Here is a 22,234-nt window from a genome sequence, read left to right as displayed (position 1 = left end):
GAGGCTCCTGCTGTCCCACCTGCACGACCCACACAACCACAACCTCCAGTGCCTGAAGTAAGTGTCCTGTTGTTGTTGTTGTTGTTTATGTGTGCATGTATGTGTGTGTGTATGTGTGTGTGTGTGTGTGTATGTGGGTCAAATTGAAATTGACTATTAGAAGATGTGGTGGGAAAAAAATCCTGAACTAATAAAATATTTTCATTATTCTAGATTGCAGCTGGTGGCAACAAGAGGAAGCACAGCAAGGTGTGTGAACCCTCAAAGGACTCAAAGACACACACCACATGCAGAAACTGCTAAAAGTACATCTGTAGTACACATACTCTCAAATTCTGTGCATCATGTGTTGTGTAGACAGGCATACCCATGCACACACACCATTTTTCTAATTCACATGTATCCAATATTATTTCAGAATTGTTTGAAAGATGTATTTTTCAGTGTACTGTATTTCATTGACAGTGAATAAAGCAGTGTACATTTCGTTCATGTTTTGTGTTTCTATTTATTGTAAATCATCTCAAATTATTTTTGAGACATTTTTGAGAGATGTATTTCATATCCAGTGACTAAATCGATCTAAGTTTGGTTCTCGTGTTTCTATTGTCGTTCATCACCTGTATTTGCTTTTCACAGCTTTGAGTATAATAAGATAAAGATGAAAATCAAATGAGAATATCTCTTCAAAAATAATAAACATCAATGAAAACATTGTTTCATTTCAACGTTTCAGAGATAAGCATTCCACCCAAGTCCTTATTATAGCAGATTTTTTACATAAATTATAACTTTATCACAAAAAACGAATTACACTTCCACTGTTAAATATGATCTAGCAGAGATTAATTGCAAATATTAATCATACATGTTATCTATATTGTTTGGAATTGAGATAAAGACAATATATGTTAAAGAGTTTTGAATGGAAATTTGTATTTTTGTATTGCTTTTAAAGCCCCAATAATGTCCCGGGTCAATTTGACCTGAAGACTTCCAAAGGGTCCAAAAAGTGAAGACAATACAAGGGTTAAGTAAGCTGAGCACACAAAAGGTAATCGATTCCTGATCACTAGGACTGCAACGATTAGTCGACTTTGTTGATTATTTCGATTATGTAAATTATGCAAAATTATGAGCCGTTAATTATTAAGCTCAATTTCCCGTGAGGTGCTTCATGCTAGAGACTTGAAACATAGCAGTATGACAGGAAGTGGTGACCACTACCCCCAAATGTAATAGTAATGATATAATGTAATAATGTAAATATGAATGGCCTAATTGGTGCATATCTTCCACACTCTATAATGTAGAGGCACATTTGGTACATTCCTCTCATTATCATGAACAAAAAAGCCTCTCGGACCATCAAGGTCCAATATGATGGATTTTCCACCATTTAGAATTTTATGAAAAATGCCTCAAGGTTATTCGCCTATCTGCACCAAACTTGGTATGTAACATCAATGAACTGAGGTGCTCACAGGATCTATTTTGTTCACCATTTAAACAAACAACATCACCGCTATTAACCAAGGAATTGTCCTGAGGGTGTGGCTTCTCACATAAATGGTTATAAGTCAAAAACAATTAATCCTATCATGATGAAAACATCCAACCACCCCTAATCAACCAAAAGGGTGCACATATTTTGATCTCTCTTGATATGGTTCACTAAATGTCATGAAATGTGGTACAAATGCCCTGGGGTGCAGTCTTAGTCAATATCTTAAACATGCTCATGATTGGCCAACTGTTGGACTTGTGGGTGTGGTCTACCATATAAATGCCTAGAAATCAGTTGACACTATCGTTATGACTGGAAAACAAGTGTAGACCTCTGTAAGGAACATATGTGCAAAATGTGATGCCAATCCACCTAACAAGAGCTAAATGGTGGTGCTGTGAAGGCAAAAACAAGGGAAAAGAAAGACGGTCTACCCTATCACTAAGAAACTGTTCATTTTTTAGGAGTGGGCAATCCTGCCTTGGATATTGTATTACTTCATCTCTATTTTACGATTTATTAGAATACACCAAGAAAACAGTTAACAGCCAAGTTTAAGTGCTTTTGTTCATGTCTACATCTGACTACTGAAACCACTACTTTTTAACTATGGAACTCTTTAGGGTCTGGAGATTAACTTAAACAGTTCCTTTTGGATGTTTCTGCAATATGCTGATCAATAAGTTAAAGGGTTAGGATGGTTAGAATCATTAGGTATCTCATTAACCACTATCCCTTGACAGACAGCCATTTGATCCTGTGACCTGCCATGATAATTGCTACTTGCAGCTTTAATTATTATTCAACTATCCTAATTTCCTCTTCCGGCAAGTTTGTTTCTTCCTGTAAATCTGTCTCAATAACTATAAGAGCTGGGTGAACATTCAAAAGGTTGTCATTCACCTCTTTAAGTTAATATCCATCCCACAACAGTGACCAGGACAGTGCAGCATGGACAGGGATTTGTATCTCAGTGCACTCTACAGTGAACATGGGCCTACCCAGGAGGTGTGTGTGTGAGGGGGGGGGGGGGGGGGGGGGGACATTAACCACAGAAAGCAACACATAATTAGCAGTGAATGACGGCAGAACAGGCTGACGTGACTTCATCTGCTTTGTATACACCACGTACACAAGCTGCTGAACAACAAACAACCGATTTGAAAGTTTTCCATTGAAGTTTACAAATTCCACAATGTGTACTACAATTTGTTCAAATGTTTCTCAATGAAATCCAGGTTATATCAGACATTTCAAATTATTTCTTCATGCATTTCAAATGACAAATCTATGACATAGAATAATAGCTCAAAAGAAGAACAGGGTTGATATGAGTGCTTATAATTCATTTTCAAGTCACCACTAAAGATTCAGGCAAGGCCACCATGGCATGACAAAAACAACATTCAGTTTAGCTTAGCTTTAACTTTTTTCTAAACAATTTAAAAATAAACTAACATAAACAGAGAATCATACAAATTGCTGAAAGATCCTAAGTGACTTGACAAATGTGGTCAGTCCTACTTTAACCGGCATTACATAACAAAAATGAGAAAATATAAATAAATAGCATTTCAAAAAGCCCTTGCACTGTGGTGGCTAATTATATATAACTTTTCATCCAAACATTTCCATTCACATTAGAGTCTGTAGATTTTGTCTGCTTTTTCTAGCTCAGTGAACAACTTCATTTTCCTTGTTCTCCTCGGTAGACATATTAATGACTACAAGGCTATTTGCATAGCTGAATACAGACTAAATCTATCACCACTCAGCATCCCCAACAGCTTTAGAGAAGACATAATCCTTTCCCCCGAAGCACATCACCCCATCCTTCAGGTAGAACCTCCATCGGTTTTTACTGCGGTGAATCTGACATTTCAAAAGAAAACACAATCAATCAGTTAATCAATGCTTGTATTCCAGTACTCAACTGATATGTTATTCAAATTATTGGTAGTATGGAACTGAGTCATTCATTTACTTTATCATACTGGCACGCGATCACATTGTCCGTGTCAAAGAGATCAGGGATGTCTTGCTCACTCACATCATCTCCAGAGTTTAAAGGATCCTATACAAAAGAGAGACAATGAGTCCTATGGGACACTGCTACTATTTGCAGAATTTCCAGTACTAAAATCATAAATGCTGAAATGCTGAAACTAAAATCTGGCAAGATTGTGAAACACTTGTTTCATACAGATATTTCAGAAAATCCAGTTATGAAAGAAATGTTAACCCTGCTCAATGACAGCTCTGTCAACTAGTGGTATCAGAATCATGTTAACATGGGCAGCTGTCTAACGCAGCAAGGATATTTCCTACAGAACATCGATATAAGCGGGTTTCATCTCTCTTGTTTTGTTCATGCCAAAAAGGAATAGGAGGACCCAAATGCCTAAAAACATAAACAAAAAATGTTAAAAAAAATTATACAACAGCCCCATCTATTGATTCTTAAGGGTTCATCAGCTTGACAGGCTGGGGGAGTTTGTTGTACTGTAGCCTTATCCTGCTTAATCATAATCTTAGCAATATCTACAGTCCAGTCCAGCATGATAGTCCTGCTCACCCCACCCCTCAATCTTACCTCCTCCTCCACCTCGTCCTCTGCACCATCACTGTCGGAGGTGCCTTTCCCATCATCACTGCTCCCATCAGCCTCTTGGAGTGCCTTTAGGGCCTCTGCATTGATCATACCCAGGAACTCATTCTCTCCTATCACACCTTCCTCTTCCTCCTCCATGTCAGAGCTGCTGTCCGCAGGCCCGTCCAGCTGAACAATGTCTGCCAAGTCATTGTAGTTGTAGTCCTGTAGGAGGTCCATCTCAAGCTGGGAAGAGATGACCAGTGAGTCATGAACAAATTATCTGTAATTATTGGGACAGTGACGTTTTTTTTCTTCTTTTGACTCTATACTCCAATAGTTTGGATTTGAAATCAAACAATTACTATGAGGTTAAAGTATAGATTCTCAGCTATTATTTTAAGGTACATACTGGTTTCACCATTTAGAAATGACTAAACACTTTTTATACTTAGCTTGGCCTCCTATTTCATGGCACCAAAATAAATGGGACAATTGGCTTGACAGGTATGTTCCGTCACATCATTTTTGCAGGAATAAGAGAGCTGACAATGTATAGACTTCATTCTAGGTTAGTGTTTGCCTATCAACATGAGGACCAAAGGTGAAAGTCAAGGAAGCCATTATGAGGCTGAAAAATCTGAAAAAACATCGGAAACATAGCCAAAACCAAGGCTTACCAAAATCAACAGTTTGGAACATCATTAAAAAGCAAGTTAGCTCAGCAATTGCAACCAGGTTGATAGGCACAGTGGATGACCGAAAAATACTAAAGTACTAAATATGAGTGCTTAATTTGGACATAATATTAATCTGTCCCAATACTTTTGGTACCATGAAATGGGGGGACTATGTATATTAAAAAAATCTAAATGGTGAAACCAATATGTACACAAACACCCTCAAATAAACACTGAGAGTCTATACTATAACCTCAACAGTAATTGTTTTAATAGTAATTGATTTAAAATCCAAACTTTTGGAGTGTAGAGCTAAAACAAGAAAAAAACGCTTTACTGTCCCAACAATTACAGAGGGCACTGTATGTGAAGAATTGAACGGTTTACTCCAAGAACATGACTTGCCCCAAGTGTCCTTGATTGAGAGGTAATGAGCATATGTGGCAGGAAAGTGGTACAGAGAGTTCCAGTTGTGATCTCCTGTCTTACCTTGACAGAATCCTCAGGAAGATTCTCCATATTTTGAAGTACAAAGTTTCCTGTCATATCAGCCACAGCTCCCCCATCCACTTTAGCCATGTCCTGTTCCTCCTCCTTTATCTTGTTGGCCTTGAACTTTGACTCTTGAGGCAGAGTCTGATCAGACTTGACCTGAAAGTCTGATATCTTGGGGGAGAGGGATGATTGCATGCTTGTGTCTATTGGATGTGGACTGAACTCAATGCCGTCTAGAGTGAACTCACTATCAAAAGGGCTGTCTGGGTGCAGCGATGGGATTTGCGATGTGGGCTGGAAAGGCCATGTAGACTGCACAGAAAGGGGTTCCTGGGATTGAATGCTCTGAGCCATAAGAACCTGTGGCTGGGGGAAATGGTTCCCCTGGCTCTGGGGTAACATGGCCTTTGCCTCAGGTAGTTGGGTGATAGGGCGAGCAGGAGCAATTGGTAGGGAGTACTGCTCTGTCTTCAAAGGAGGCAAAGTCTTGTGAACAGTGGGGACCAAGGCTGGCAGATGGGCTATGGGACATCTCCTCACAACTTCTCTCGGTTTGGGTTGGATTAAGGGATGGTGAGCCCCTGGGGCATGGGTCACCATCACTGGAACATTGATCTTGTAAAGTTGACCTTGTAAAGTAGGGGAGTAAAGGGGAGGAAGAATACGTCCCATTCATATATAAATAGCCAGCAAAAAAAAAACGTTTGGGAGTGTTGTGCCCATCTTACCAGAGGCAGTCTGCAGAGTGACTCCTGCTGGTATCTGAACAGGGTAGGTCCCCCCAGGGGGAAGAGAGAAGGTAGCAAGAGTCCCAGGGTTGTTCTGCAAGATCATTAAAACGTTTGCACACCAAAGAAAGAACATTTCAGACAGAAAAGTAGGTCATCATATTGGTCATGTGCAGAAAGCACTGCCAATCAATCTCCTACAATAAAATGATACAATCGTGAATGATGAACTCAGATGTGCTGCACATCAAAAATATTTAAAATTTCATGTGACCTGTCTGAAAAGGACAGACAGTTGGAAGAAAAACCCTGGGTGCCCAAATTCAGGATGTGCTTAGATTGATTATTTTATCTGCTCTCCCCCTATCTAAAATGTGTAATTGTGTCATCTTGACCAGCCATGTAACCAGACACAACAGAGAGCGTTAGACAAATAAATGAGTGAGTGTTACGCATGGGGGGGATGGAGACAAATTTAACCAAACCACTTTCCCCCCACTATGACAGAGTAGTAACTCAATATCAAAAAGCTGTTCTATTCCTTCCTTGACTTCCCAGGACATTAATAGAATCGTTTTGAGTGACTGCATACACAAGGTGAATATGTATGTTTCATCTTCTTTTACCATTGAGAAATTGTTAAATGGTTATAGCTTAATTAAGAAAACACTACAGAGCAACTGTTTTGGTAACTTGCCTTGGCTGTGAAACTGTCATTTTGACCTGCAGGTGTAACAATTGGGGCTGAGGGTGGAAGTAAGGGGTAGAACAGTAAACAAAAGGCCATTTAGATTAGGCTAATTACAGCAATAACAATCTGTTTCGTATTGATCTGATAACCTCAGTACTATGGACAGAAGAGACGGAGGCATTGTCATGTATCGAAATAAAAATGACCCCGCCAAGCCAGTTTGTAATACAGTCCTTCGTTCACTCACATAGTTCCTCTGGTGATTGTCTTTTTTGGCGTGCATAAAGCTTACCAAATGTGCCTTCCAAAAAATAAATAAACGCACTTTTCAACTACTCGAGCGATATAATACGGAAGCGAGCTAGTAAGGGTGTCGTTAGTGATCTAACTTGAGCTCCGACTCGGGATTCTTTCAAAGTTAGCTCGCTAACTCCTTTTACTTGCTATTAAATTATTTTGCCAGAGAAATTTGGCAAGGTTGATGCCCGTCAAAGGGGACAACCATCCGACGAAACAGTCAGTGAGTCAGTGAAATAAGGACTTCATTACAAACTGTGGCTTGGCGGGGTCATTTTTATTTTGATACTTGGCAAAGTCTCCGAGTCGACGCTATCTGTCCATAATACTAATAGGGCCGTATAGAGCAGTGTGCTATCCAGCTAGGTCATTCTGTGTCTCATCATATTCTCATTGTCTTGAATTCAAAAGTTTTCTACTTACCTGTGGGTTTTTGAGTAGACTTGCCATAGTTCTCTGGGAGCTGCAGCACAAATTTGGATGAATTGATAGCATTGCCTTGTTGCTTCGCAGTGTCTTTCCCGAAGCCCTCTCCTGTTTTTGACTGCTTAACTTTTGACTCCCATAGCTACAGTAGATGAGGAAAAAGAACGCCCTCAGATCATTTTAATTAACTAGCTATTGTGGCAACATGAATTCAGATTTCCACACACAAACACTGCACTGGCCTGTCAGGGATGCACTCACTTTTCTCAGATCCTCAAGGACACGATCCTCGAGACCCTCCAAAAACAACTCCTGCACCCTCTCCATCACATCATCAATTATGAACCGGTAGAGCTTAGGCTAACGTGGATTTCAATAGGGATAAATGCTATTAGTTTGCTAGCTAGATCACTAACTAAACCAAAGCCATAGCCCTGGGCTAAGTTAATTAAAGTGGTTGGATAATTGGACATTTTCAGTATGGCTGCTAACTGGCTACCAATAACTAGCAAGCTGTAACTAACAATATATATATATAATTTTTAAATTAAATGTATCAAACCGTTTTAGCTAGTTAAATATGAGCTTATGAGCTCCTTCGTCTCTCTTACCACGGGGCTTGAATTTGATTGCATTGTTAAGTGTGCCAAAGTAAGTCTTCACTACGGTACGGTGACTGATTGATCAGTTATGACGGTAAGCAGTAAGACAGAGACAGCATAACCTTTTCTGTAGCCTACGTCACGTTGAAGAGCTGGTGCACGAGACTTCACATGTGCACTGTGATTTTGGAACATGTTTGGCTTTTCTTCATCCTTCTCATGCAATATCACAGTCCAATACAATTCAAAATACATAGCAAAATAAAGTGTTTGTTTGTCAATCTATGCACTTTATTGATGCCCGTTTAATTATTGAGCAGACTACATCTGTCATGTATGAAATAGTTAGTCATATTTAAGGCTATTAACCTGTAAGATCATAATATTCTTTTTTAGCTGTGCAAAAACTGCCATGGTCAGCTAAAGGCTACAACACATTAGGGGATCAGAATGTTTAAAAACATAGTTTGTTAAATGCAAGCCTATACATTGTATACATTGTATTTCCTATTGTAAAGACTGATTAACCTTTATAAAGACTGATTAACCTCTTGTCAACTCACGATGAATAGGCCTAATCTCATAAGAGAAATGTAAAGTGCAATGTGATGGTTGTGTGTTTTGGTGTTAGTACAATAATTGCTGTAGGCCTAGGCTACTTCTGTACAATCATAGATGATAAGACCTTGCTGTTAACATCCATAGGAACACAACACTATTCTGGAATGTCAGGAGGCTATCTGTGATTGGGTACAAATTGCACAGTACAAAAGAGCAGTGTTCATCATAGCCGGATAGCGTCTTCCTCTATGCAGTCGGAGAGTTTGTCATGTATCGATTATTTTTTTTAAGACAGTTTGTGATAAAATCATGAATGGTTCGTCGGGTGGTTGTCCACTTTGAAGGGCATCAAGCTTGCCAAATTTCTCGTGCAGAGTAATTTAAAAGCAAGTAAACGGGGTTATCGAGCTAACTAAACCGCGAGTTGAAGCTAAAGTTAGCTCGTTAACTCCAGTCGCTTGCTTCGTAGTATAAGAGTAGTTAAAAAGTGCGTTTATTTGTTTTTTGAAAGGCACATTTGGCTAGATTGATGTCCGTCAGAGGAGGCAACCACACGACAAACCATTAGTTAGTGAAAGAAGGATTGTTATCACAAATTATGACGGAGTGATTTTTATTTCGATACATGGCAAAGTCTCTGACTCTATCTGTCCATAGGACTGCCATGGAGGAGGGTGCTATCCGGCTATGTTCATTATAATGTCCCTTTTAAATACGGTATAGTATGCCCGTATCAAATTTCACTTCATTCCACAACTTGGAGGATGGTTTGGCAAATGTCTTGGACCAAGGAGAGAGAGATCATCGATCATCATCATCACTGTGTTGTGCAGCCCGATTGCCTGTGCGCTTCTGTCTCGATCCACTTCTTATCTATTTCCACCTAAAGGAAAGACACCGTTCCGTTTTATTGGGTAGATCTGTTGTTTGAAAAATAAGTTTAGCTTGTTCCACCCACAAAGCTTACTGTACGGAAGGTAACCTTACTGTGTTTACACAACAACACAACACTTAAACAGGATGGGCTGTTAATAGTGTCATCATGGTAACTTATATCAAACTCAGAGAATGCAAAGGTCTACATGAATGACATTTCAGTACACCATTGTCTCTTTAGCCTTACCTGACAATGATAGTGGGTCCTACTGGTCACATGCTTCTGGGGCTGAATGTCACTCTCAGTGCCAAATGACTTAATCCTGGTCTGTGACACTATTGCCCCAACCAGCTCACATTCCATAGTGACAAAAGGGTACCAATCAGTCGGGATCTCTTGATCAGAACCAAGTTCCAGCTTGCAGGAGAAGGAGTGGGGATGGTCCACTGCTGTAAGAGAGGACACTTGTAATTAGCACTATATGCCACTAGGGAGAGCACTTAGCATAGGGAAGCACTATACTATAATTACACTACAACTACAGTCGGCTCTGTGCAAAGAAGACTGCGAACACACACAAATAAGGCTCAGTTATAGATGTGATCTTTAAAATGTCATTAACTTATTAAAAAAAAACTGTAGTTTACTACTGTAAACATAGTCCATGGCTAGGCTTGCTATATTTAATATAAATAAATTGCTTAACTTAATTACCCATGTTTTTTGCAGGTAGTCTGTCAATCCTCCACACAATGGCTGAATACACATTCTCATACTTGACAGTGCCAACGGACACCTGCATGACTGGCTGTGACTCTGCAGCACTGACCGAGCCCAGACAGGCATTGCGGTTCATACGGGCTTTCAGAGACTTCTGCCGCAGCAAGGTCACCGTACGTGACACCTTGACCCAGTCACCCGGCACTGGCACACGGATCAGGACATTTTCACAAAGCGGCTGTGTGTCCGATATTCCTGCGGGTGAAGGGAAGGCTGCTGTCATGTTCAGGAAGGCCTGGAGCTCCACATAAGCACCTTGCACCGTGACTACAGCCTTGACTGAGAAAGGTAACTCATTGCATGCAAGCGCTATTGTCTTGTAGCGCATCAGTTCCACCCTGCAGGCATCAGGCGGTGAGAACTTAACCAGCCTGGATCTCTGGAACTCCAACTCATTGATGCACTTGTGGAAGTGGCAGTCCATGATTTCCATCCAGGCCTCATCACCTTCCTCAGACCCATAGCTGGAGTCAAAGCGGAGCAGCCCCAGATCGTTGAGAGCTAGGAAGCACTCCCCTGCTCCATTGAGGAAAGCTAGGCAGTGAATCCGTGTGAAGGCCCCTAGTTCCATAATAACCCCATCCTTGTCCTGCTGCACCCAGATGTGGTCGATGATCTGCAGTGACAGCTCCTGCTCCTCATAGTGCCGTCTTTGTTGATGGGGCGGAGGCAGTCTAACAAGCTCCTCCTCCATAGAGACTAACAGGTCCTCCATGTCTCCATGCTCTGTGGTGCCAAACTTAAGCAGCTGCTCGACCTCTGGCTCATGCGTTACCTCTAGCTTTGGATGGTAGCGCTTCTTCTCTGTGTGGGACACATGCTCCACCTTCACTGTGAGGATCTTGCGGGGCTCACCAAAGCTCTCCAACTTGAGGCCTGAGAGTCTACATTGGGGCAGGAGCTGGAACTCTTTGAATGGCTTCTCCAGCCCTTTCTCATAGTACATCTGCAACACACCTCCAGGCAACAGACGCAGATAGATGGGACCCCACTGCCGAGACGACATGCGGTTCTTTTTTTCAGGGATTCTTAGCATTAAGGACCAGCCATCTCTCCTCTGGCTGCGGAACAGACCATGAGGAACAAAGGGTGACGGACCCTCCCTCACCTCCTTGTCTCTTTGTCCACTAATACAGGCAACTCCCCTCTCTCCCACTCCCCCTTCCACTGTATTGTTGTCTTCCTCTGCTCGCAGGCCCTCTAGCTTATGGCAGATGTAGGAGTAGGAGCTCTGGAGCTGATCGCGTGGCGGCTCGTTGCCGTCTTTGGTCCTGATGAAGAAGCGGGGCAGGCTTGAACCAGACTCTGAGTCTGAGGAAGAACTCTCCGAGTCCACACTGTGACCAGCCCCCTCCCAGAATGGATTGAAGTGACCTGGGTCACTCTGAAAGGCGGGGAAGGGGCTGGAACCTTCTATGGTGTCACTCTGGGGTGGTGAAGTGCCCTGCTCTGGGCCTGGGGAAAGCTGGGTGGCAGTGGATCTGCTGGAGAAGCTGTGGAAGAAGTCATGCTTTTCCCATGGGCCACAGTGGAAGGGAGATGCATTGCTGGGCGTCTCCCTCACCGGAGTGCAAAGGGGAGTGTTGCAGGGCACACAGGAACCTCCATTTAGGCTAAAGTGCATTTGAGGAGATTCAAGGGAACTGCTGAAGCAGGACACATCTCCCACAGGAGGGAGAACCAGTTTCAGACCGTTAGGGCGGGGCACTGATCCTTTGTTTGCCCCGGGTGACTGCAGGGGCTTTTGGGTAAATGAAGGAGATGCACCCTCATCCTCAAATGTCACCCAGTTTGGATTGTTCATGGAGCACATGGCTGTGATTGTTTGATGTTCAGGTTCCAATCACCACTTCCTTCTCTATTGACTTTGACCTACAGAGGCCTTCCCTGCTGCAGAAAAAGGTGCAGATAAGAGCACATTTACTAGCATTTGTTTAACCAGTATCAACATTAATAAATGATTTCCTTCATACACTAAGCCACTCTCTCAATTAGGTTAGGTTTGTAAAACAAGAATTACTATACTATCTTAATAGAGATCCATATTTAGAAACAACCATGGATATATAACACAAAATACATTCATACATATCAAATACATTTTTAAATATGTTACCTGTGAATTAACATTTATACTAGCTGATGGTACAGTCATTAAGCAAGAAAGAGATGTTTGTATTCACAACAAGGAATGACCCGTGACCCCTTGTGAATATTATTTTCTTAAAGACTACCCCCCTCAATGCAGCTAGGGCTAGTTCAGATGAATAGTACAGACGTTCAGATAGTTGCTGAGTAGAATAAGATCGGTGTCTCATCATGTGGATGAGGGTGGTCCGTGGACCTCGTAATGTGCGTGTTCAAAACGGACATTGGAAATGCACTCATATCTAGAGTTAGAAAACGAAAATTGGCTCATTTTCCAATTTATGCCTAAATTGAGGAATCAAATAACAGTTGGGGGGAAAAAAAGAAACAAGGGTAATTTTCACGTTTCAATCGGCACCCCATAAATGAAGAATGACTTATTTTTCTTTGTTTTACAAAATCAAATAACAGTATTAGAAAGACCAGAAAATAGACTTAATTCTGTTTTCCTATTTCCTATTTCCTATGCTGGTGAAGGGCGGTACTAGCTTCTAATGTGGGCCCGCCCACAACACATTGGCCAAATGCAAATCAAGCTTTTTCGATCCTCCCTTTTCCACAAGCTTTCAAGGCGGGTGTCCAAGGCGGGCATGACCCTATAATATTGAGACGTGTAATGTCCTCCCCCCACCGCAATTTGGGTGACTTTTGTTGGGATAATAACATAGTAGCGAGTGAAAAGCGTAGAATCAAACAGCAGTCACACAATGTAACCACTAACCTAGACGACGCACATTTATTTCCTCATATTTCCACACACATTAATTATTATTATTATTGTTGTTGTTATTATTATTTTAAAAAACACCCCAGTAGGCCCCCTTCCTACTTGCCTGAGGTGAATAAGTTATAGCCTACAGACGTGAGATTGTGGCACCTAACGATTGCAGTTGTTGAGCACCATAGGCCTACACAGAGCGCATAGCGATAGCGCACTTTAGATGAGTGATATTTCCAATTACGCACAGGTTGTTCATTACCACTGCCTGCTTTCACACGTTGTGACAATGTCATTTTAAAATTGCCCTTTTGTTTAAAAGATACGTATCCTGAAAATCTCGAGTTAAGATCAAATGTTTGACCGTCCGTGTAGGATGTGGTATAAACCTAACTAGCCCAATGTAGGCTATTATTGAATACAAGTGTTACATTTCATGTTCCGCCTGATTCTGTTTTTATTGTTAAATGCTTGTACAGATACAATTCATCAAGACATACAATGCAGCATTGTGTAGGTGAGACATCAGACTACTTAGATACCAACTTTTAGAAATATCAGAGCTGGCATTTTTAATCTTAATCTTAATTTTTAATGACTCTCTCTCTTGTCTATTTAAAAGTTATCATAGACATGGGCTATCTATCATATAATCCTCTAAGACCACTATTGTCAAAGTGGGGTACGCGTACCCCCGTGGGTACGTGGATCGATCTAGGGGGGGTACGCTAAATAAATCTGTTATTTACCTTCCCAAACAGTCCCGTTGAATAGCCGACTGCAGTCTCAGTACCAAAAATAAATGCGTGCACCCTATCCAACAGAATAATATTATCACAATGTCTAATATGCAAGGGATAATGTTCATAGAATATGAATTAGGCTACAAAATAACCGACAGTGTGAATCGCACAGGGAGGCTAAATTTAGCTGGAACGCTATTATTTTGGCAATTGAGTGCATGTAGGCGCATGGGAAGGCATCTTGAGTGAGGGGTGCTGCCATGCAAAAGCCACAATTGTAACCTAGAATCGGCTACATTTAAGTTGCTCTTTTCGTTATATTTGCCCCATCTAATCATTGATTGGATGTATTGTGATGGAAGTATTCTCTCGCTTCGTCTCATGCACTCTCATTGTCGTTACGCTCTCTCTCTCTCTCACACACGCACACGCGCGCACACACACACACACACACACACACACACACACACACACACACACACACACACACACACACACGGTGTAACCTAGATGCCCTCGGTAACAAATAATGTATGGACTGCTGTAGCTAAATTTAAGAATATAAATAAATATTATATTTTTTATATTCTTAAATTTAGCGCGAATATCTTCCTGTGTCCATGAGTGCACGAGAGCAGACACCTCTTGACCAATCACAACAGTGTATATGCTCTCGCGCCAAGGAATACAAAATTGCAGTTATACATGCTCTTCGTCACTGACGTGTAAGATTGTTTTACACCGCTAATTTGTGATTTAAAAAAATAATAATAATGGATAAATGGCTAACACCCAGAGTGGCAATAGAAAATTGTACTGGTACTACAAATGAAGCCCCTGCTGTTGGGACCAGCTGCTCAGGTCATACAGGTATGACCACCAGTTCTAATGCTAGCTGTAGCTCTACTGGTGCTGCTAGCCAAGCTGCCACCAATATGGACAGTGATGATGAAGCAGTCCAAGAGCCACAGACCCCTGCCCCAGGAAAACACCAAATTGAAAGGGAGGTTGGAGTCTCAAAGAGACGCAAATATAACAAAGACTATATTACTATGGGGTTCACTTACACTGGGAGTAAGGATTTCCCTCAGCCTCAGTGTGTCATATGTGCCCAGGTTCTGTCTAATAACGGTTTGAAACCTTCGCTCTTGCGCAGACATTTAGAAACGAAACATGACCATTTGAAAAACAAGCCACGAGAGTTTTTTGAGCGCCAATTGAGACAACTTTATAACACCAAGAAATGTTTAACAGCAACGGATACTATTAATAAGGCAGGTCTAGAAGCGTCTTACAGGTCAGTTATGGAGTGGCTAAGTCAGGCAAGCCTCACACTATTGTGGAGGACCTCATTGTCCCCGCTGCTATGGACATGGCTGAGAAAATGTTGGGGGAAAAGGCCAAGCGGACTTTTTGGAAGATGCCTTCATCAGACAACACTGTCACGTATCAGTGACATGTCAGCAGACGTTTTGAAACAGCTAAAACTTCGCATACAAGCCAGTTAATTCTATGCATTACAGTTGGACGAATCAACTGATGTAGCGGGCCTGGCTCAGCTATTGGTATACGTCAGGTATATTCATGGAGGGTCTATTCAAGAAGACATCCTCTTCTGCAAACCGCTGGAAACCAGGACAACTGGGCAGGACATTTTTGGACTACTAGACAGCTTTATAACATCACATGGACTTACGTGGACCAAATGTGTTGGAATCTGTACAGATAGTGCAAAAGCCATGACGGGGAGACACAGCGGAGTAGTCACTCGAGTGCAAGCAGTTGCCCCCGATGCCACTTGGGTACACTGCAGCATCCACAGAGAAGCGCTTGCTGCCAAGGGAATGCCTGAAAGCCTGACTTAAGTATTGAATAAAACGGTGAAAATGGCGAACTTTGTTAAAGTTCCAATCAACGCCTTTTTTCCGCCTTATGGAACGAAATGGTCAGCGATCATTTAACGCTGTTACTCCATACTGAAGTGCGGTGGCTATCAAGGGGGAAAGTTTTGGCACGTTTTTTTTAATTGAAAGAGCTTAAAATGTTCTTCATTGACCACCCTTTGCATGACGATGAGTGGCTCACAAGGTTGGCCTATTTGGAGGATATTTTTACTCGCCTGAATGAACTGAATCTCGGACTGCAGGGCCTCTCAGCGACGATATTCAATGTCCAGGACAAAATTGAGGCCATGATTAAAAAGCTGGAACTCTGGTCTGACTGTGTCAACAAGAACGACACCCAAGTGTTCCCATCATTGCACGATTTTGTCTGACTTGCGGACAGTGTCAAATGTGACATAAGGAAACACCTCGGCGAGCTGGCTGCACAATTACGCAGGTACTTCCCCGAAACAGATGACAGATGACAGATACTGTTAACTGGATTCGTTATCACTTATCCTCCAACAACTCATGCCACCTACCTATATCTGAGCGAGAGAGCCTCATTGAGATATGCACCAACGGGGCAATGAAAATTGAGTTCAATCAGAAGCCGCTGCCAGATTTCTGGATTGCCTTGCGCGCAGAGCATCCTCAATTGGCAAATCGCGCCATTAAGACTTTGATGCCCTTTGCAACAACTTACCTATGTGAGACTGGTTTCTCAGCTCTCACCAGCATGAAGACAAAGCGCAGGCATAGACTATGTGTGGAAAACAATCTAAGACTGAAACTGTCTCCAATACAACCCCACATTGCAGCGTTATGTGAGGCCATTCAAGCACATACCTCACATTTGAGGTGAGGCATTATGTGTTCAAGTTCAAGTTTATTTTGCCCAATGTACAAGTACAACTTGCAGCAAAATGCTCTGCTGCCAACTCCTTTTCTAACTGTGCAATGTGTGTGTCTACAGTGGGTAAAGTAATAGTACTATGTACAGTAAAGTGGATGTGTCTCTGGATATTTAGGATATTTACAGAATTAGCGATACAGGTATACAGGTTGTATTGCATGTGTGTTCATTTTTACAGACTTTACAGTTTTGTAGTCCGCTATAGTCCATATAGCCCAGTTCAAATTGGCAGGTACAGTACAGTTTATGGCTATAGTCCAGTTTGTTACTGACAAGTTTTGTTGACCTTGTTATGTGTTATGTTGTGCGTGAGTTTAGGTGCTGATCACCTGTTTGAAATCCAAATAAAAAGCAGGAATTATTGGTTATTCTGTCTCATATGTTTATAATTCATGTATATTATATATATATGTGTGTTTACTTTTTGTTTATGCAGCAGAATTACAAACAAAAAACATTGTAGTGAGCTGTCCGTGGTGCTGGGGTACTCAGTAGGATGTAGAGTGTCTCCGGGGGTACATGACTGTTAAAAGTTTGGGAATCACTGCTCTAAGAGCAAGGGGAGCGGAAGAGGTAACCTAATCACCCACAGTTCTAGGCCGATTGGCACGGAACCCGAACCCATTGAATCGTCTACTTTAGAATTTACTCAGTTACTTAGTTGTGTTTATTTAGAAATAAACATAGGATAGTATAGGCTACACCAACGAGCACCTGCTTATGTATTGGGTGAATACATTCGGCTGACAAAAAACAAAACTGCCAAAGTACCGTACATTCTTCTGGGTCTTGCTTTTCTATGTCTACAAATGCTTTATCAAAGGGGCATTATTTCACCAAAAAGGCAATTTTACAATGACATTGTCACAACGTGTGAAAGCAGGCAGTGGTAATGAACAACCTGTGCGTAATTGTCATTGTCATTCATCCAAAGTGCGCTATCGCTATGTGCTCTGTGTAGGCCTATGGTTCTCATCTACTGCAATCAGGTGCCAAAATGTCACGTCTGTAGGCTGTAACTTATTCACTGCAATTTATTTTCAGATAGCTTCCCTTTATGAATATATATAACGGGTACGCTCTCGTTAAGGTGTTGGTGTGTCTGCATTATGTGTCTACACCATGCTACCAGGTAGGATGGAATTCAATTTTTCATTCACGTAGTGTATGGGGTGTGGACCATCCATTGACCTTGTTAATTATGGGTTGTAGTATATATAACTTTCAGAATCATTTGGGCTTAGAGATGTGAGATGTTCAATCCATTATGAAGTGGAATATGTGCTATATGTATGTATTTCCAATTGTATGTATTTCTAGACGTATTTCTAGTTGGGAAATTGTGTTCCCAGTCATAAAAAGCTCACACTTTAACTAATTAAACCAAGCTCAAACAATTCTGAAACGCATAAGATAAGCATCTTTCCAGACTCCAACTCCGAAACAACTAAACGAGAGAGTACCATTATAGTACCATTATAGTACCATTATAGTACCATTATAGTACCATTATAGCTCCGTTAGCACCGTCTTTAGGTTGCTGCAGAAAGAGCGAGATGAGATGTGCTGTTACAAACGTTGATCTGATGGCAAAATGGCCTTGGGAAGATACTGGGGTTCATACACCCACCGGCAACTTTATTAGGTACACCTTGCTAGTACTGGGTTGGACCCCCTTTTGTAGCCCATCTGCTTCAAGGTTCGACGTGTTGTGCATTCAGAGATGGTCTTCTGCATACCTTGGTTGTAACAAGTGGTTATCTGAGTTACTGTTGCCTTTCCATCATCTCGAACCAGTCTGGCCATTCTCCTCTGACCTCTGGCATCAACAAGGCATTTTCGCCCAGAGAACTGGCGCTCACTGGATATTTTCTCTTTTTCGGACCATTCTCTGTAAACCCTAGAGATGGTTGTGCGTGAAAATCCCAGTAGATCAGCAGTTTCTGAAATACTCAGACCAGTCCGTCTGGCACCAACAACCATGCCACGTTCAAAGTCACTTAAATCACCTTTCTTCCCCATTCTGATGCTCGGTTTGAACTTCAGCAGGTTGCCTTGACCATGTCTACATGCCTAAATGCATTGAGTTGCTGCCATGTCATTGGCTGATTAGATATGTGCGTTACCGAGCAGTTGAACAGGTGTACCTAATAAAGTGGCTGGTGAGTGTATATGTTGACAAACATGCATTGAACTGTGGAGAGTGATGCATATCAAGATTATAGCAATCTCAAGCTTCACCATATATGAGAAAGTCACTTGGAGTGTTATTCCAATAACTAGTTTGTGTAACAAGAAGGACCACCTACAACTAACTGGTCTTAAAGCGTAGCATATGGTATCAACTGTACTGGCTGAACTCAAATTGTAGTGCATGCCATCCACCACTCCACCCCAACAGAGCAGAGAGCAGACATGTTGTAATCATATAGCAATTGATTCTTCTGCCAGTCAACCCCAACAGGGTCAAAACAACGCTGTGCCTATGACACGCTGGCAACACTGTTCTCATCAAGAGCAGACAAAGTAGCAACACTGCACCCAAGGTTTAAATCAGTCAAAGCCATCATACCACAGATATATATGAAAAGTTAATTACAAACAGTATTCCACGATCACAGCCTCCCTCACCCACCACCACAGAGTTATATGAAGACAACCAATGGTAATGTTCCCTCACTATAAATAATCATGGAGCTGAGAGCTCTGATGCAGGGTAATGGGCTGACAAGGCTCATACGGAGCCTGGAGAGCTGCATCATTCTAACGAGCAGCCGCTTGATATGGCAGACATTTCTCTGTTCATCCTCTAAATCCTTCTTGTGGAGTCATTGAACTGTGATTTAAGAACTGATACAGCCAAAGGGAGAGTGAACATTACTAGAAGCTAACTGAACCTCCCTCCAGCCATCAAGTCCTGCAGACTCACTCCCAGTACTGCCACCTCCAGCCTTCTCATGCAGAAAGAGCCGAGACATTCCTCACATTCCTCAGGGACAAGCAGCATGCACACAGGAAATACCAGCCTACTCTGCTCCTAAAGACCCACACAACAAACATAAACTTATTGTCACTATATCAATGGTTCCACACACATCAAATCAATTACATGTCACTCAGAGCTTCTGCTTGCTCCTGTTTGACGACTAATATTGATGGGTCTTCCACCCTCTCCAAATTGATATCATGAATCATTAATCTGGAGATTTAACATGTCACACACTAGTAAATATATTCTAGTAATGCTGAATATTTCCAACACTCTTATGTAAAAGAAATATATAAATTAGAGCTGTCTGGTGCAGTACAATAAAGTACACTTCTCTATTGCATTGTGTAACCTGGGATGCAAGTATATAACACATCCTCAGATTGTTGAGACAACAAAATGAGAAGTATCTGATCCTTCTATGTTCAGTCAGACAGGATGTACTTGTGCTTGGTTGCAAATAGCCTAATGTTTGCCTCACATGATATTAATCTAATTCCTATAATAACTTCAAATGGAAGACAGGGGCTCAGCTAATCAAAAGGAAGGGAAAAGCCACCAGAACAAAGTCTACATAAGATCATTGTGGAACGTTCCTACAGTCACATGATTTTATGAGTGTCTAAAACCACACTAGTCTGGTTGTCTCTAAAATTATGTCAGATGCTTCTTGCAGAATTTCAGTTGAGTCATTAATTTATCTGTCCCCACTTGACTTATCTATCAACAGATTATTCTCTCAGGAAGGTTGACTCGTATCTCAAACATTTGTATGTATAATTTAGCTTCAGACAGAATTCAGGAAGAATATCCCATTTAATCTTCAATGGAAGAATCCCTACTATGACATACAGGAAATAAAATGGAGGACATCAACCATTAGGCCTGTGCAAGCTTGGTCATGGCAAAAACTGTGTCCTTATCATTACCGAAGTGAGCTGTACCCTTTTGGAAGTTGTGGGTAATCTTCTTGTTCATCTTTCTATTCAACCGATGTTTACATGTTTACAGAATGTTCATGTAAACATAACACTGTGTGATGTGTAAATCTTGATAGTGCCTATATCAGCTTCAACCCTGGCCTGACCCTGTGTCCTCTAGATGTGCCCCAGATAATCATGGCTTGATTAGAAAAATCATTTTGACATATAATTATGTTTTTTGAGCTGAATGCTCTAACAGTGTGGTTAGTTTCCAGACTTATTTCCATGATAAAACAAATCCAACTGTCTGTTGCCTGTTCTCAGATACCTGGGTGATATTAGAGATGATTGTGGCCCACATATGTTGACAACGGATGTCTCATTCACTCATATTCAGCCTCTACTGTTGTTTTTAAATGTTCGACTGCGACTGCTTAGGGTGAGCGAGGTGGGCAAGCTTGTCTGATTGGTTTAGGACTACATATACAAACATAGACTGAACTCATGAGTGAGTTTTCTGAGCATAGGTGGATGGACGATAACGAGGCCAGACAAGGTTCCTATAACTGGCCATACATCCCATTGTATAGGCCCAGTTCCCCGTGAATCGGCACTGAGACAACAATTATTTGTTGAAGGCTTCGCTGCGAAGGTACACACCTAACCCATCGACAGACATCTGGGAAACAGGAACGTGTTGTAATGATTCGAAACGATAATGACCCTTCCCCACTTAAAGGCTATTTGTTGTTTGTTTTTTATTAGTAAGACATATGCGTTTTGCTGTTTAACAGTATTAGCAAAATAAGTCCCTGTTTAATCAAGCCCACTGATTCCAGCCGAACCTGGCATATCGTAGAGAAATTCTGATTTTGGTCGAAAATTCCTATTGCGCCAATGACATTATGAAACAAACATCATATAAAGAACAGCACCTGGCACATTTACGCTTTAGAAAAGACCAATGTCACCAAAGCAAAATAAGGTTATGTTGCCTTGCAAAACTAACTTTCTTGGCTGCTTTTGGACGGGGCCGTAGGCCCTACTAATGAAAGTTGGCCAACTGGCTTTGTGGAAACTTACGAGACGAAACGTACTTACGTTCTCCACTCCAAAACAATGTCAATCAAGTCATGATTAAAGTTTTCAATTTATATAGCGTAGATTCCAATTTCCAAAGCTGTCCGGTTTCTCTCAAAATGGCAGAGGGAGAGAGAGAGCGCAGAGGCAGGGCAGTTGTTATCCTTTTCTCCCCTTCCGACAGAGAGCTAACGGGACCGCTGCAGAGGAATGAGCGGGGGATGCACACAATCCCCTCCTCCTTTCATCTGAACGAATGACAAAGCGGTTGGCGTGACACAGGGAGTCTGTTTTTGCCAGTATAATAAGTGGACAAAGCTTGCATTTGATACATAGGCTACATAGTTGCAAGATGATTGTAACAATGTCACTATAGGCCTAATAACCTGGACAGTGGGATTCAGTCGCTTGTGTTTTTGAATGATGTTAGTTTGTTTGATTTTGTTTTCTCAAACTTGAGTAGCTGTAGGCATATATCAGATGCACAATACCTAGGCTATTTTCTGCTAGAACATGGTGTACAGCACCATGTACCAAAACTCAAGGAGACTCTTATAGTAAAATAACATGTATTTTGTCTAAACTGCAAGTGGAGACAAT

At 41.5% G+C, this 22,234-nt stretch overlaps 2 protein-coding genes across 5 annotated transcripts; both read right to left on the bottom strand.

Moving 5' to 3' along the window:
- Positions 1 to 2,571: 2,571 nt before the first annotated feature.
- gtf2a1l (general transcription factor IIA, 1-like) lies at positions 2,572 to 7,961 on the bottom strand. 2 transcript variants are annotated; one of them, XM_083696374.1, is made up of 8 exons: positions 7,676 to 7,961; positions 7,412 to 7,556; positions 6,698 to 6,744; positions 6,001 to 6,094; positions 5,267 to 5,901; positions 4,101 to 4,343; positions 3,492 to 3,581; positions 2,572 to 3,379 (listed from the first exon to the last, which is right to left on the bottom strand). In XM_083696374.1, the coding sequence occupies exons 1-8, from the start codon at positions 7,739 to 7,741 to the stop codon at positions 3,272 to 3,274; spliced, it is 1,428 nt and encodes a 475-aa protein (XP_083552500.1). In that variant the 5' UTR covers positions 7,742 to 7,961; the 3' UTR covers positions 2,572 to 3,271. The 2 variants fall into 2 exon arrangements, with proteins under 2 accessions (XP_083552500.1, XP_083552501.1); XM_083696375.1 differs by lacking the exons at positions 6,001 to 6,094; positions 6,698 to 6,744.
- A 335-nt stretch (positions 7,962 to 8,296) lies between these two features.
- On the bottom strand, positions 8,297 to 21,735 carry ston1 (stonin 1). Of its 3 annotated transcripts, none has more exons than XM_083694961.1 (4): positions 21,656 to 21,735; positions 10,169 to 12,121; positions 9,701 to 9,903; positions 8,297 to 9,460 (listed from the first exon to the last, which is right to left on the bottom strand). In XM_083694961.1, the coding sequence occupies exons 2-4, from the start codon at positions 12,045 to 12,047 to the stop codon at positions 9,395 to 9,397; spliced, it is 2,148 nt and encodes a 715-aa protein (XP_083551087.1). In that variant the 5' UTR covers positions 12,048 to 12,121; positions 21,656 to 21,735; the 3' UTR covers positions 8,297 to 9,394. The 3 variants fall into 3 exon arrangements, with proteins under 3 accessions (XP_083551087.1, XP_083551086.1, XP_083551085.1); XM_083694960.1 differs by having other exon boundaries at positions 10,169 to 12,124; positions 21,656 to 21,689; XM_083694959.1 differs by lacking the exon at positions 21,656 to 21,735 and having other exon boundaries at positions 10,169 to 12,377.
- Positions 21,736 to 22,234: the final 499 nt, after the last annotated feature.

This window comes from Argentina silus (assembly GCF_951799395.1).
Source record: "Argentina silus genome assembly, chromosome: X".
NCBI classification, from domain to species: domain Eukaryota; kingdom Metazoa; phylum Chordata; class Actinopteri; order Argentiniformes; family Argentinidae; genus Argentina; species Argentina silus.
Note: the sequence above shows the minus strand (reverse complement) of the source record. Positions and strands in the feature narration are given on the sequence as shown.